General features: G+C 61.9%; 1 protein-coding gene across 1 annotated transcript in view; it reads left to right on the top strand.

Moving 5' to 3' along the window:
- Window positions 1-3,706: 3,706 nt before the first annotated feature.
- Window positions 3,707-15,607, top strand: part of NPTXR (neuronal pentraxin receptor) — a 28,080-nt gene continuing 16,179 nt past the window's right edge. Inside the window, exons 1-2 of the mRNA XM_070053193.1 lie at window positions 3,707-3,829; window positions 11,029-11,961. Coding sequence (XP_069909294.1) covers window positions 3,707-3,829; window positions 11,029-11,961 — 1,056 coding nt within the window. The remainder of the gene's footprint in view (window positions 3,830-11,028; window positions 11,962-15,607) is intronic.

Raw genomic sequence — 15,607 nt, 5'->3', positions numbered from 1 at the left:
TCTCATATAAATAAATTAATCTTTTAAAAACCATCGCTGAGCCCTCTCTCAAGCCAGGCGTGAGGCTGTGTGCCGAGTCTGCACACTGCTGGCTTTGGGGAGGACACACTTCACAGGCTCCCCGCCTGCAAAGCCCGGCTCAGGTCACTTGAGCCACAGAGGGCGGGGGGGGGGGGGGGGGGGGCGTGTCGCACAGGAAGTGGCAGGGGAGACCAGATGCACTTCCTCAGCAAATGGGGGAGGGACCAGCCATTTGCAAAGAGAGAGGTCAGCAAGTCCTCTGTTGGGAGAAGCAGAATTCTCTGTGTAGACAAACCACACACACCCCACCCCCAATCACAGATCTGACTTCAGAGTTCGTGTTTTCCGCATGGTCCAAGAGCTCGCAAGTCTAATTAATAAAAAAAATTAAACCCAACCTGGGGCCGATTACACCGCAGGGCACGGGCCAGGAGCAAAAGCAGCCGTCTCGAGAGGCAGACCCGTGGTCGGGACCACACAGGGTTCTCCCAGAGAAAATGCGGGTGCACGTGCGCTCACAGTCCAGAATAGCCTGGTGCCCGGGGAAGCCGGCCACAGGACGAGAGCAGCCTGCAGGATCCAGGGGCGTGGAGGTCTGCACCCAGCTCACCCTATTCGGGCGAAATGAATTTCAAAAATCACCATGTGTATCGTAAGGCATAAAGCAGCCCTGATGCCACGGATCGTGTTAAGTAGAAGTCAGTAGCCGGCGGTAAAAAAGACAGTTTGCTGCTGGGGTAGACAGTGAGGACCAATGGGCGGGGGGGAGAGCCAGACACGCACCCGGCAGTTATGGCCAAATGACTTTTGACAAAGGTGCTGAGCCCTTTCAATGGAGAGAGAATAAACTTCCCAACACGCGGTGCTGAGCAAACTGGATATGCACGTGCAAACGCCTGAGTTAGCGCAAACTGGATGGAAGAACTCAGTGCAAGGTGCAAAACCTTCAGGTCAATGTCAGGCAAAAGCTGCCCGGCATTGGATTTGGGGACGATTTCTTGGTTAGGATACCAAATGCACAAGCAACAAAATAGATCAATTGGGCTGAATGAAAACTTTTACATTTTCACCAAACCCTATCAAAGGAATAAAACTGTCTTCCACACAGTGGGAGAAATACTTGCAAATCATATCTCTGATAAGGGATTAGCATCCCGGATACACGGGGCACTCAACAACACCGAAACAGCCTGTCTCAAAAACAGGCTAAGGACTGGGGAGACATTCCTCCCACGAGGATGTCCAAGTGGCCCGCAGTCAGCGCCTGGGGACATGCTCGTTAGGGAGATGCCAACCAACATTGCAACCAGAGACCACCTGCGTCCATTAGGAAGGCCACTGGTAAAAAAGATGAATGGGGGGGGGTGTGCAGAAGTCGGCAAGTTTGTGCTCTGTTGGAGCATCAGATGGTACAGCTGAAGAGGGAAACAGTATGTTAAGTCCTAAAAAGGGGCGGGGGGTGGCTCTGTGGTTCACTTGGTTAATCCTCCACCTATGGCGCCGGCATCTCATATGGGCGCTGGTTCCAGTCCTGGCTGCTCCTCTTCCAACCCAGCTCTCTGCTGTGGCCTGGGAAAGCAGTAGAAGATGGCCCAAGTCTTTGGGTCCCAGCACCCACGTGGGAGACCAGGAAGAGCCTCCTGGGTTTGGATCGGCACAGTTCCGGTCGTTGCCAGCCATTTGGGGAGTGAACCAATGGAAGGAAGACCTTTCTCTCTGTCTCTCCCTCTCACTGTCTGTAACTCTACCGCTCAAATAAATAAATAAAAATCTTAAAAAAATAGCATCACCCTTGGAGCTGCTCTTCCACTCCTGGGTTCATACACAGCAGGGGCTCCAGGAGATACTGGTACACCCAGGTTGCCGGCGGCGTCATTGCAATACTAAAGTGCAGACGCAACCCAAGTGTCCCCTGGTGAATGAACGGAGGAGCGGGGCGGTGCCCGTGTCAATGGAATTCTATTCAGTCTTGGAAAGGAAGGCGATTATGACCCCTGGGACCACACGGGTGAGCCCCGAGGACACCAGGCTGGCTGAGTGAGTTAAGCCACGCACAAGAAGACAGCCCTGTTTGAGCCCCGTCATCGGGGGTGCTTAGAGCAGCCAAAAGCGGTGGGGAGCAGGGCGTAGCGAGCGGCACTCAGTGGGTACAGGGTCTCAGTGTTGCAAGACGAGAAGAGTTCTGGAGGCAGTGAGAGCCGCGTGGCACTGTAAGAGGATTTCCTTCCATGGGACGGCACACGTCCAAGTAGCTATGATGGTAAATGTTAGGTTGTGTGTTTTACTATAATAAGAAAAACAATTGAGAGGCGGGCATTTGTCCTGGCAGTTAAGACACTGGTTCACCGGGCTGGCGCTGTGGTATAGCAGGTAAAGCCGCCGCCTGCGCTGCCGGCATCCCATATGGGCGCTGATTCAAATCCCAGCTGCTCCTCTATGACCTGGGAAAGCAGTAGAGGATGGCCCAAGTCCTTGGGTCCCTGCACCCAAGTGGGAGACCCGGAAGAAGCTCCTGGCTCCTGGCTTTGGATCAGCTCAGCTCCAGCCATTGCAGCCATCTCAGGAGTGAACCAGCAGATGGAAGACCTCTCTCTCTTTCTGCCTCTCTGTAATGCCACCTTTCAAATAAATAAATAAATCTTAAAAAAAAAAAAAAAGACGCTGGCTCGGACACCACTTTCCCTATCGGCATGCTGCATCCCAGTCCCCGCTCTGCTCCTGGTCCCAGCTCCCGCCAGTGCACACCGTGGCAGGCAGCAGGCGATGGCGTAAGGACTTGGGCCCCTGTCATCCATGGGGAGACCTGGATGGAGTTCCTGGTTACTGGCTTCAGCCCTGCCCAGACCCAGCTATTGCATCTGGGGAATGAACCACTCTCCCTCTCTTCAATAAATCAAAAGTCAAAAAACACGAATCCTCAGATATTTAGACAGTAACTCAGCTCTCTCATTACCCTGCATCTTGCTCTCTCCCCAAACTTCTGATATCTCGTTAGAATTGCGAGGTGCGAGGATGGATGTGCAAATGCCCAGCGGAGGGCAGACCAGCAGGTGCACGGCCCGTCTGAGCTGAGGCTGGATGGGAACAGGGCGCCCTCAGAGCCCTCCCAGATCCCCCTGGGATAAGGCCTTCATTAGACAACTTGGTACCAAAGTCTTCTCTCTGTTCCAAAGGATGAAGGGGCTCAGGGCATGACAAAGACACAAGCCTCCGTTCAAATGACAGCCACCAGCAGCCAGCTTTTATGAGCAAGAGGGCCTGCAGAGCCAGGGCGGGCTAGTAGAAACAGAGCAAAGGCAGCAGGGCGGGCAGCGGGGGTGCTGAGAAATAAAGACAAGACCCCCCACTCCCTCCTGCCCGACTTGCCTCGGGGTCTGGAGTCCCAGCCCAAGGGAGGCGTCCCCTTACTGAAGGGGGGACTCAGAGCTGCCAGGACCCCCCTTTGCCCCCAGTTACCCCAGCTCTGAGAAGGAAACGGGGACCTTTCTTTTGGAAAAGGAGAATATGGACCCTGCCCCCATGGTGGGGGGGCTCATTAGTGTGATTGGCAGCTCTCTGGTTCCCTTGGCAACAGCCCGCAGCCTGGGCCCCAGGAGTCCAACCTAGCGGGTGGGATGGATCTGGCTGCTGCTCCGTTTCCCTCCCAGGAGCTCCTCCACCCGCCCACCTGTCAGCAGCAGACGCCATGGAGACCTTGGTCCAGAGGCAGGTGGGGCTCCGGGGCCACCGCTCACCCCTCGGGGCCTCGGGGCTCCTCAGCCTCACAGGAGAGCAGGACTCCCAGTTGGGAGGACTGAAGGAGGCGATGGTAGGAGGGGACACCTTCCAGGCCCACGAGCCCAGCCTGCGCAGTCCTCTGCCTTCCGCCCGCGTCCCAGCTCCCTGGTTACCAGCTCCTCGTGTCCTGCCCCCATTCCCAGCCCTGCCACCTCTCTGTAGCCTCACCTGTAAAATGGGCTTCCTCGAATTAGCCTCTCCAACTGAGAATTACCCTAAGAATAGGAGGGGTCGTCGATAATTTCACTGGGGTGGAGGAGCAGGTGTCTGGGTAGCATCCCACATCGCAGTGCCCGAGTTCCACGCCCACATCTGGCTTCTGACTCCAGCTGCCTGGGGGGCCCGGGCCGCCACCCAGACCCGGCCGTAGCAGGCACTTGGAGGGTGAACACACTCTACCTGTGTCTCCCTGTCTGTCTCTCTCTGTTGCTCACGTTGTATGGGGAATGTGAATGGTGAAAATTTAAGCATGGATTTCCAATGTTTTTTCACCCAAGTGAACTTAGCTTTTCATTCCCTTTGCCAGGAACTTGCTGACGTCTCCTGCAGCTAATGATGTTGTCAGGACTGCCTCACGAAATCCTGCCAACTCCAGGAACACAGCCGAGGAGCCGAGGCCCAGGAAGGGCGGAACTCGCTCAGAAACCCCCAGCGAGTGGAGCCCGGATGGGGCCCCGCAGCTTCCTGGCACAGCAGGTGGGTCTGAAGCTGGACTTCCGGCTGTGAGGGACCCTGTGCCTATTGCTAATCTGTCTGGAGCCTCAGTTTATCCATCTCTACAATGGGGAGGGGTAGCAATGCCCCCTTCCTTACGGGACTGTAACGAGCTTTGCCCAGTGTGCCGCGGGCCAGGCTCTGAGCCACGCATTGGAGCTTCCCCCAACCGGTGTGCTGAGCACACGGCCGGCCACGGGCTTGAGTCACTGGCTCCAGGTGACGCCATGAGTAAGTCATGCAGCCGACTTCAAAGTCCACACTTTCAGCTCTCGGCGGCGCCTCGATGGGACGCCTTCATGCTCCACAGCCCAAGTCAGCCCCCCGAGGGCAAGCTGTCCCCTTGCCCCGCGCCGGCCCCCATGGGCTGCCTGACTCACCGCCTCCCCTGGTGGGAGCCGCCAGCCGCTGTGACTAACTGACCCCTGAGTGGAAGTGCGGTCCCTCCCGTCTGTCTTGCCAGCCCGGTCCAGAACCCCAAAGCTGAGGACGATGGACAGAATGACCTGGGCCAAAGTGGAGGCCAGGAAAAAAGAGGCCAGGAAAAAAATGACTCCTGGTTCCTATCCCCCGCTCCACAAAGCTAAGAAGCCAAGGAAGCTGGCCAGGCAGTATGGGGGGTCCTGGGCCAGGGGGCTCTGTACCGACAGGCGGTGGCACTGCTCCTCCCACCTCAAGCCAAGTGCGGGGGCTTCTCAGAGCCAGGGAGCACGACAGGTGCTGGGAGAGGGGAGATGGGTGACCAAGGGCAGCTGCGAGGCCAGCTAGTGTGCTGTGTCCATGGAGCAGGGGTGGGCTCACTGCCCACACAGGGCTCCAGGATGCCGGTCGAAGGCTGCTTCGAAGTAGGACCCTGCCCGACAGAATGGGGCGGGACTGGGCAGGGGTGGTGACCCAGTGGGGCACCCATGTTGGGTGGACTCCCCGGAAGAGGCTCTGAAGGGGAATCGGAGCAGCAGTCACCAGGGAGCCGCTTTGCCTGGGTAGGGGCTGCAGGTAGGACACGCCCTGCCGGGGGGGTCCCTGAAGAACCACCAAAAGTGCCCCTGGCAAGAAAGAGCCAGCTTCCAGGCACCTGAGCCCGTCTGAGAACACCCCTCCTCTCACCACCCAGGTCAGACCCGCCAGCCGCCTCTGTCTCCTCCCTCCCGGAAGCTCCAACCCTGACGGGGCCAGAGGCACCTAGCAGGGGCGGGGAGGAGGGCAAGCGGGGGTCTTGGTGGACGAAGCCACCGAGCCTCCTTCCTCCTCCAGCGTCGGGCAGACTTAGCTGGGAGAGAGAAGCTGAACACGGGGCTTGGAGCTCCACTGTTAGACTAACACCGGCCAAGTGGAAAATCCCTGGCAAAGCCTGGGAGGGGCAGCCCGTGCCTCCGCTAGCCCCACCGCGTAGAAGCCAAGCAGATCCACCCTGGACACGCAGTGGGTTCAGACCTCAGGAACTCCATGACCTCGTGGGGAAAACGCGAGTTAAAGCCCACTGCAGCGGCCACAGGAGCCGGGAGCCCTGGGGGAGGCGCAGCAGTGGTGATGGGCTTGGGCGGGCTCCCGGGGCCCGGCAGGAGCTCACAGCACCTGGGTTCAAAGGCCAGCTGTCCACCTGCGACACCCAGGCCAATGCTGGACCTCTGAATTTCTTCTCTGGGACAGAGACCGTTAGAACACGGTGCTCCAGGGATGCACAGGTGCAGCCCGCTACAGCAAGAAGCAGGGAGAGAAACAGACCTGTTCCCAGGGGGAGGGGCGACGAGGGTGCCCGGGAGCCGGGAGCCGCTGCGGGCACCGCCACGCCGCCTGGCGCGGCCGCAGGGAGCAGAGGCAGCCTCATGAGCAGCCTCCCTCCTGGCCTCCCTCCTGGGCCTGGCCCCCGGCACGCGCTCCCCAGCCAAGTCCCCGCGCCCGCAGGGAGGACGCGTGCTTCCTCCTCTCGGCCCTCCCGCGCCTTGTGCGAACAGATGTCCCTGCTTCCTGCCCACCTGCGCGGCACTGGCTCCCTTCACTGTTCCAGCGAGGCAGAGACTCTGGGTGGGAATCTCTGGGCTTCCCCAGCGAGGAAAGCAACTCCCGCCCCTCCCTCCCTCCCTTCCCTTCTCCCGCACCACCACGAGCACCCCTGGCCCCAGCTGAGCCCTGGGTCCCCCAGTCCCGGAAGGCCCTGGCCTGGGGTGTGTGCATCCGACACGCATGTGAGCCTGTGATACCCGACCCTGCTCAGGGCAGGGCCCGCAGGGACTAAGAAGGGAGGGGACTTCAACTGAGGCTCTGTGGGTCCCCCGGGGACATCACAGGTAAAGAAGTCCAAGAGGAAATGAACACTTACTAAGCACCTAATGTATACTGGGAATAAACAAGGAGGGCAGTCATCTGTTCTGAGCACCTGCTGAGTACCGGGCACGGAGCTAGGGCTGGGGATACAAAGCGGTGTAGGCAGCCTGGTTCCTGCCATTCAGTGACCAGGTGGATCTGTGGGCAGTGTCTCAGCCCCTCTCACTGGGTTCTCCAGATGGCCACAGGAGGTGGGCACCTTAAAGAGGGGGGAGAGAGAGGCAGCTCAGGGGGAGACACAGGCAGCCCTCCCTGTCCCAGCCTCATTCCCCACCCCCTAAGCAAGAAGCCCCTTGGCTCCCAAGCACGCTCCCCGGGCGGAAGAGGTCAGGTAGGAGACTCACCCCCTGGGAACTTGACCACCCACAAGGGTGGGCCCTGAGACAGAGATGAGGCTGTGCACCAGGTGCCAGCCCTGTGACGGGGTGTCGGGGGGTGTGGAGGAGAGAAAGGTGTGCGTTCTGTACCGGCTCTGACTGTGTGTGGAGACCGCTAGGGCAACCAGCAGTCCTGACTCCCAGGATGGAGAGCTGGCCTGGGTGCAGGGCTTCAGTGCCAGCCTGGGCAAAACCCCAGGCCACTGGGCTGAGTGGGTCACGTGAGCCCTGCTGTGCCCGCACCTGTGGCTGAAAGCACCTGTTGCCCAATCAGCCCTTGGCCTGTCATCTTTTAGAAGGGGGGGGAGCTTTCAGGCCAGCAGGTTAAGCAGCTGCCTATGACCCACCAGGAGTGTGGGTTCAAGTCCTGGCCACTCCACTTCCCATCCAGCTCCCTGCTATTGCGCCTGGGAAAGCAGCAGAAGTTGGCTCAAGTGCGTGGGCCCCTGCACCTGTGTAGGAGACTGGGAAGAAGCTCCTGGCTCCTGGCTTCAGCCTGGCCCAGCCTCGGCCGTTATGGCCATTTGGGGAGTGAATGTAGCAGGTGGGATGGCAGAGGCAAGGACCCAGAGCAAGGCTGGCATGAACAGTGGCGGGGGGGCCTGAGACCAACCCCAGTGAGGGGACTGCGGGGCACCCCACCGGGCAGGTAGGATCCTGGCTGTACAAGGGGTGGCCGTGGCAACCACGGAGGGTCCCCACGCGGCTCCTGCAGGATGAACTCACCGCCCGGCTGCCTGCGCTGGGGTTAGCAGACCTCCTACTTTGCCCTCCGTCCTGCTGTGTGGAGACAGCTCCCAGCCGACACGGAGCCCGCAGAGGCGCACGGGATGGCCCCGGAGCTCCCTACCGGGATGAGCAAGGCTTTGCTGACTGAGTGCGAGACCCTCCAGTCCAGCTCTGCCTGCTCTCCTGTTTCTGTTTCACAGGTTTCACCCCCACGAACCCCTTCACACTCCCAGCTCCACCTCAAGGCCTGCTTCCCTGGGGGGCCTGGGTGCCCTCTAAACCAAACCCACAGTCCTTGGCTCTCCTCATTCCGCCCTCCGAGGCCCCACCCCTCGCCCTGGATGGTTGCACCGCCCCCACCTGCTCCCCCTGCTCCCGTTCTTTTATCGTTGTGACCCAGGCTCAGAAAAAAACTCCCAAAAACACAGGCTCCTTCCCGCCAGAGGCCGTCCGGGTGGCTGGCAGCCAGCCCCTCGGCTCTCCTTGAACCTGAAGACCCTCCCCCCTCCTCCCCCAGAGCTCAGTGGGCTCCAAGCCCGCCGGTGTCCCTGCCGTTCTGAGAACAGACCGCGTTCATTTCTGCCTCCGGCCCTTTGCATTAGCTGTCCCCTCTGCCTAGAACACGTCACCTCCCCCAGATTCCTGCTCGGGCCATTCGGGTCTCAGCTCAGGGTATGCCCATCTGCCAAGCCCCCCCCCCATATCTCCTATCCCTGTCTATCATAGTTCTTAAATGTTTTTTGAAGATTTATTTATTTATCTGAATGTCAAAGTTATAGAGAAAGGGGGGAGAGAGACAGAGACAATCCTCCTTCCGCTGGTTCACTCCCCAAGTGGCTACAATGGCTGGGACTGGGCTGGGCTGCAGCCAGGCGCCTGGAACTCCATCCTGCTCTCCCACATGGGTGCAGGGACAAAGTGCATATGACCATCAGTCCCCATTTCACAGATCAGAAAGCCGAGGCTCGGAGAGCTTGTCAGGAAGGCCTGAGAAGCCACCCTACTGTAGCCTACCACGGAGTCTGGCAGAGGACTGAGTCAGAGATAAAAGACTTCATTACTCGGCACAGCGGGCCCCAGGGCAGCCCAGGGGCAGCCAGCTGGATCCCGCACACAGTAGGTCTGCAGCACAGCCAAGGAGCCATGAGTCTAGGAAAGGCCGATCCTTTATTACAATGGCTATAAGCAAAACTGCCTGACTTCCGCCCCAGAAACACCATCTTTATCCTCCTGGCAGCAAACTGCCCTGCGGTCCACCAGGACACAGGCTCCCCACCCCCACCCCCAATGGCCACTTGCCACGAAGGTGTCCTTGGAAGGACAGCCCTGGACAAAAGCTGCCACCGCGGGATGGCGCTGTGGCATAGTGGGTAAAGCCACCACCTGTGGCGCCAGCATCCCATACGGGCGCCAGGGCTGCTCCACTTCCCATCAGCTTCCTGCTAATGGCCCAGGAAAGCAGCAGAAGACGGCCCAAGCCACTGGGTCTCTGCACCCACGTAGGAGACTCAGAAGAAGCTCCTGGCTCCTGGCGTCAGCCTGGCCCAGCCCTGGTGGTCACCACCATCTGGGGCGTGATCCAGCAGAAAGAAGGTCTCTCCCTCTCCCTCTCCCTCTCCCTCTCCCTCTCCCTCTCCCTCTCCCTCTCCCTCTCCCTCTCCCTCTCCCTCTCCTTCTTCCTCTCCCTCTCCCTCTCCCTCTCCCTCTCCCTCTCCCTCTCCCTCTCCCTCTCCCTCTCCCTCTCCCTCTCCTCTCCCTCTCCCTCTCCCTCTCCCTCTCCCTCTCCCTCTCCCTCTCCCTCTCCCTCTCCCTCTCCCTGTCCTCTCCCTCTGTGTTTCTCCCTTTCTCTCTGTAACTCTTTCAAATAAAAATTAATGAAACAAAAAAGCTACCACTGCCAGCAGGATTTGCAGAAACACGAGAGGCGCAGTAACTGTCCCCACAATTAATGAAATGACTCGTCCCAGGTCACACACCGGGAACAGGCAGAGACAGGGTGTGAACTCAGCCTCTGGCTGCAGAACTCATGCAGAATCCATGCCCTCCACCGCGAGGGAATTTTGCGTCTTAAGCGGTTTGGGGAGCACTGCCCGGTTCATAAGCAGGGCAGCAACATGCTTGCAGCACGAGCCAAGTCATTCCAGGGGGCCAGCACTGTAGCGCAGGGAGTTAGGCCCCCGCCTGCGATGCCAGCAGCCCGTGTCAGAGCGCCGATTGGAGCCCCGGCTGCTCCGCTTCCGATCCAGCTCCCTGCTTAATGCAGCGGAATGCACCAGGACCCCCAGTGACTCCCGCACCTCCAGGGCTCCCAAGGGTCTCCTGCTGCCTCGCTCCAGAGGGCCCCCATTCCCAGCTGCAGCAGGAGCACCCACAGCCTGGGCACCCACACCAGCCAGGAATGGCACCGTGGAACGTCAGAGCCGGAACTGGATTGCAAAGAACGGTCGAATTTTTTTTAATTTTTTAATTGCCAAGTTAATTTTTAACAAAATATATATAGAGACATCCTTGACAGGAGAAAGTCAAACACTCCCCCAGCACCCCCACAGCACGGCCCACTCCCATTCCCACGGTGCCATCTGTGCCTGGTCTAAGGGCTCAGCAGGCTTCCTCTGCTCCTCCGCCTAACAGGGGCTGCTGTGCCCCTCCCCAGGGATTCGGCATGAGGAATTTTCTGGAACCCCTGGAGTCAAAACTTTTTTTTCTGGATGAGGGGAGTGACCCTTCAGGCAGGTGCAGGTGGGAGGTGACAGGCAGGTCAATCCCGCCCCCAGCCTGGCCTGCCTTCCTCTCCGGCTCCCACTCCATCCCCATCCGGCAGCCCGGGTGCCCTTGGGCAGCGCTGCCTCCCTGGCCTCAGTTTCCCCGTGTGCGTATCGCGGGCATTGTCCACAGGAGGCTGAACAGCCTGCGAGCTGGTAGCGCGGTCAGCGCGGGGCCCCGCACGCAGGAAAGTGCCCCTGCACCGGCAGCTGTGGCCACCGTGGGCACCAGGGGGACGCCAGAGCGCAGGACCCGAGTGGGCTCGCCCGGGAGCCCCGCGGCGCGGCCACCTGGGCACCGCCCTCTGCGCCCTGCGCGGTAGCGAGATCCAATCCCGGGCGCCGTCTCCCGCCCCTCGCCGCCTTCCCGGCGGCGCCCCCAGCTGGGCGCCCGGCACGCAACGGGTGCGGGGCTGGGCCACGGCCCGCCCGAGGGAGCGAGTGGGGCGGGGCCGCCTCTCCCGCTCCCCCTCCCCGCCGCCGCCGCCGCCGCCTTCTCCTCCTCCCGCCGCTCGGGCTCAGAGCGGCGGCAGCAGCAGCCGCGGCCACAGCTCCGGCTCCGGCTCCGGCTCCGGCTCCCGCGCCCCGGGCCCCGCGCCCCGACCCCGCCGCCGCACCTGCCGGGGGCCTCGCGCGCCCCCGCCGCCCGCCTCACGCTGAAGTTCCTGGCCGTGCTGCTGGCCGCGGGCATGCTGGCGTTCCTCGGTGCCGTCATCTGCATCATCGCCAGCGTGCCCCTGGCGGCCAGCCCCGCGCGGGCGCTGCCCGGCGGCCCCGACAACGCCTCGGCCGCGTCCCCGGGCCCGCAGCGCAGCCTGAGCGCGCTGCACGGCGCGGGCGGCTCGGCCGGGCCCCCGGCGCTGCCCGGGGCGCCGGCGGCCAGCGCGCACCCGCTGCCGCCGGGGCCGCTCTTCAGCCGCTTCCTGTGCACGCCGCTGGCGGCCGCCTGCCCGTCGGGGGCCGAGCCGGGGGGCGCGGCGGGCGGCGAGCGCGAGGAGCTGCTGCTGCTTCAGAGCACGGCCGAGCAGCTGCGCCAGACGGCGCTGCAGCAGGAGGCGCGCATCCGCGCCGACCAGGACACCATCCACGAGCTCACGCGCAAGCTGGGCCGCTGCGAGAGCGGCTTGCCGCGAGGCCTGCAGGACGCGGGGCCCCGCCGCGACACCATGGCCGACGGGCCCTGGGACTCGCCCGCGCTGCTGCTGGAGCTGGAGGACGCGGTGCGCGCCCTCCGGGACCGCATCGACCGCATCGAGGTGAGCGCCGCGCGGCGCGCCGTCGGGGGAGCCGCCGGTGGGAGGGGCCGCCGCCGCGGGTCTCCCAGCCTCTGGTGCCCCGTGTGCGTGGCCGGGACGGGCGGGCAGACGGATGCGGGTAGCGAACGCAGGCAGGTGTCCGGCGCAGGGACTGAGGCGCAGGGGCGCGCCAGAAAGTCGCTCCGGATCCTCTTCCTTCCAGGGGCGCCTCCTCCGAGCCTCAGTTTCCGCGTCTGCAGAATGGGCCTAACAGGGTCCACTCACTGCCTCTCCAGCCTATTCCCTTGCTGTGGACATCCCCAGGGCAGCACCAGCCCTACACTCGTTCCATGGTCACGTGGTAAAGATGGCTATCGGGAAGACTTGGGGTCTGAAGGGCAGGGCGCGAGTGTCCCACGACAGCCCCGCTCCCCCCCCCCCCAAGGCCAGCAGCTCAGATGTTGCGCCCAGCCTCTGACCCGCTGCCCTGGGAGGGGGCCCCTCCTGCTCCCCCTCCCGCACTCACCTTTCCCAGTCTTTGCTGGCTGAGCCTCGGGGCCCTGCACAGAGCGACCCTGGGCCAGTCATTTGCCCTTTGGAGCCCCACGGCCACCTTCTTCCCCGTAAGAACAAAGCCAGGGTTCCCGGAAGTGGGGGTCAGACCCTGAGACAGACTGAGCAGGACAAGGAGGTGGAGGCACTGAGCGCCCCCCTACCCCTGGCTGTGCACTGATTTCCAGATGGTTCAGACCCAGGGTGGGGCGAGGGGTCTGGCTTACCTGGGGCACAGCTGTCCTCCAGGAAGTCTGTGCCCCACAGGCTGCACGGCCATGGCCCCTCCTACAGGTGAGGGAAAGCCGGCTCAGGTGCGTGGCTGATGCAGGGGGCAAGCCAGGCCAGCACCCCTCTGCCCCGCTGCAGCTTTGGGGAGCTGGGGTTTCTATGCCGACAGAGCCGGGAACGGAGGATAACCAGGGGAAAGCGCAAAGTCCATGGGGAAGTGGGGTCTCAGTTCCTTCGTCTGTGAAATGGGGCTACCAGCTGCACCTGCCTCGTCGGGGTGCTGGGGGGATTAAGTGAGTCAACCCAAGGGAGGGGGCAGACAGGGCCTGGCCTGGCCCTGGGCTCAGTCCGGTTCAGCCATTGCCATGTTTATTATTAGGCTCCAATATTACTGATTTTTCAAGCACAGCCACAGCCCAAAAGGGGAGCGAAGCCCCCTCTTAGAACACAGGTTTTATTAGTGCATAGAAACAAGATCCGGTTTGCACCACGCTCCTCTCGCCTGCGGTAGCCCCAGCCCCCACGCCCAGATGGCACAGGTGGCTCCTCCCACGTGTGGGGCTGGCAGGGCCGCGCTGGCCCTGCACCTGCGCCGCCAGCACCTGCGGCCCTTGGCAGGGTGGCCCTCCCTCCGGTGAGCCTCCTGGGGTTGGGGGATCCTGGCAGCTGGCGTTCGGCAGTAGGGCGGCCTTCCAGGCGTGGGGAGCCCTGGCTTCCCCCGTGCGCCTCCCTGACAGTGGCACGCTGCCGCCATGCCCAAAGCTGAGCGGCTGAACGGGGACTTCGCGGCCCTTGTCCGATCCTCACGTCCTCCGGGTCCCCGTCTCTGGGCTCCTAGACAGCTCTCCCACCTGTCTGTCTTCTCCCTCACTTCTCTCCCACCTGTCCGTCTTCCCCCTCAATGGTTTGGGGCCCTCGGCTGTCTCCTCACTTCCGCTGGTGAGCCCACCCGTGGTTCCGTGCCACTGTGGGGCCCCGAACAAAACCTCACTCTCCAACGCAGGTTTCTTTCCCAAGCTCCAGGCCCGTAGGTCCAGTGCCCTCCCTCGGGGGTCCCGCCAGCCCCCAAGCTCAGTGCCCCAACCTGAATGCACACCTCTGCCATCCTGGGTGTGCTCTGAGCAGCTGTCTGGGCTCCTCCCCAGTGGTATCTGCACCTTTGCTGCAGCCTGTCTGTCCTACCCCCACCCTCCTCCTCCAGGAAGCCCCAGGATCTTCCTTAAGCCCCTCAGCCTGCTCCCAGGCCGCCCCGGGGGTCTGGTCCAACTCTCAGTTCTGTTTTGCTTCTGCCTGACTCACCCCCAGCACATCACCTGCTCCTCACACAGGAGTCTGCTCTGGGGACACCTCCTCCTGGAAGCCTTCCCTGATGTCGCTGTCCTCCACCCGTATTTCTCACACTTCCCTGCCCATTCCTGCCTGGTGTGTCTCTCCCTCGCCTTCCCACCCCGCTGGGTCGGCGGGAGCCACCCTGGAAGGCGTTGTCTTTTCTGTATTTTTATTTTTGCTGTTATTGTTGTTCATTGGAGAAAAGCCGAGAGGTTTGTGGGGGAAATCCCACTTAACTGCCCCATTTTCTCCCTTTCCACCGTCCGCACGGGGGCGCGGGGTGACTGCCACCTTAGTGAGCGCTGTGGCGTCTGGGCTCACTCGCGCAGCTCCGTCCCGCAGTAGCCGGGGGCTGGGGCTGAGGGCTGCCTCCTCCGGTCCCCGCTGGATGCTCAGGCCGGGTCCAGTCCGCGCAGACCGCCGCTTGTTGTTTTCTTTTTAAGGCCGTTGACTTATTCCTGCAGGCGGAATCCCTAGGGTGGCATTACTGGGTCAGAGGATATTGACTTCTCGTGGCTGTGGCCAAGAACCACTTTCCAAGGGAGCCGGGCCGCGCGGGCATGCCCGAGTTCCGTCTGCACACGGAGTTGGGTGCAGTGAAACTCCGAGGTTGTTTTACACAGCGCTTCCAACAAACAAGCGCAAGCCGCACCCCTAGGCAGCCCCACAGGCTGGCCGCGCCGCCATGTCCAGCACTGGGAGTCGTGGCGAGGAGTTGCCCGATGGTGCTCCGGGCAGACGCTGGGTCCGGGAACGGCAGGACTTGTGCCGTGAGCACAGGAGCCTCACCCTGTCTGAGCACTGCCCATGTGCCAGGATGGTGCCCTATCTCGTTTAATCCTCATTAAACCTCTCTGGGGCAGGTACTTTTCTACCCCCGCCCCTTTTACCCAGAAACAAGGGTTCAGAGAGGGTCAGGAACGGGCCGGGGTCACACAGCAGTGGAGCCGGGCTGGGACCGTGCTGGTGTCTGGCCCCAGAGCCCTGGTTCTTTAACTCTAGACCCTCAGGGAGGTGAGACACCAGGTGAGGGCGGGGCCTGCTGCCTACGGGTAGCTCTGGGCTGGCACTTAGCAGCGTCCACCGGTGTAGATGAGGACAAAGAGGGTCCGAGAATCTGGGGGATGAGGAATCGGGCACTGGTTTGCCACCCACTGCCTTGGCTCCTTTCCGTCTACAAAATGGGGCAGCTCCCCCATGCTCCCCGGACCTCCCGCCAGCCTCAAATCTCTTGGGACCAGGATGGCTGGGCGGTGCAGGGCGGGGTTCTCTCCTCTCAGTCTCAGCTTCCTTACCTGTAAAATGGGTGGGAGGAGGGGTGGGTTTGGCCAGGGCCCCTTTGGCCTCAACCTTATAAACTTCCTGGAGAGAAACTGGTTGTGGGGTGCAGCCCCGGGCCCCCGTGTGCCCAGTCCCCAGCCTCCATGTCTCAGGGGGCGCTGCAGAGTGGCTCACGGATCTCTTGGTGCCTGTCGGTCGCCCATGCACTTCAGTGACCTTGCTGCCCATTCTGGAAACTTCTGCTCCGTGGACAGTGCAGGGGTTCGCGAGGGGC

Source organism: Oryctolagus cuniculus, chromosome 11, assembly GCF_964237555.1.
Source record: "Oryctolagus cuniculus chromosome 11, mOryCun1.1, whole genome shotgun sequence".
Classification (NCBI taxonomy): domain Eukaryota; kingdom Metazoa; phylum Chordata; class Mammalia; order Lagomorpha; family Leporidae; genus Oryctolagus; species Oryctolagus cuniculus.
Note: the sequence above shows the minus strand (reverse complement) of the source record. Positions and strands in the feature narration are given on the sequence as shown.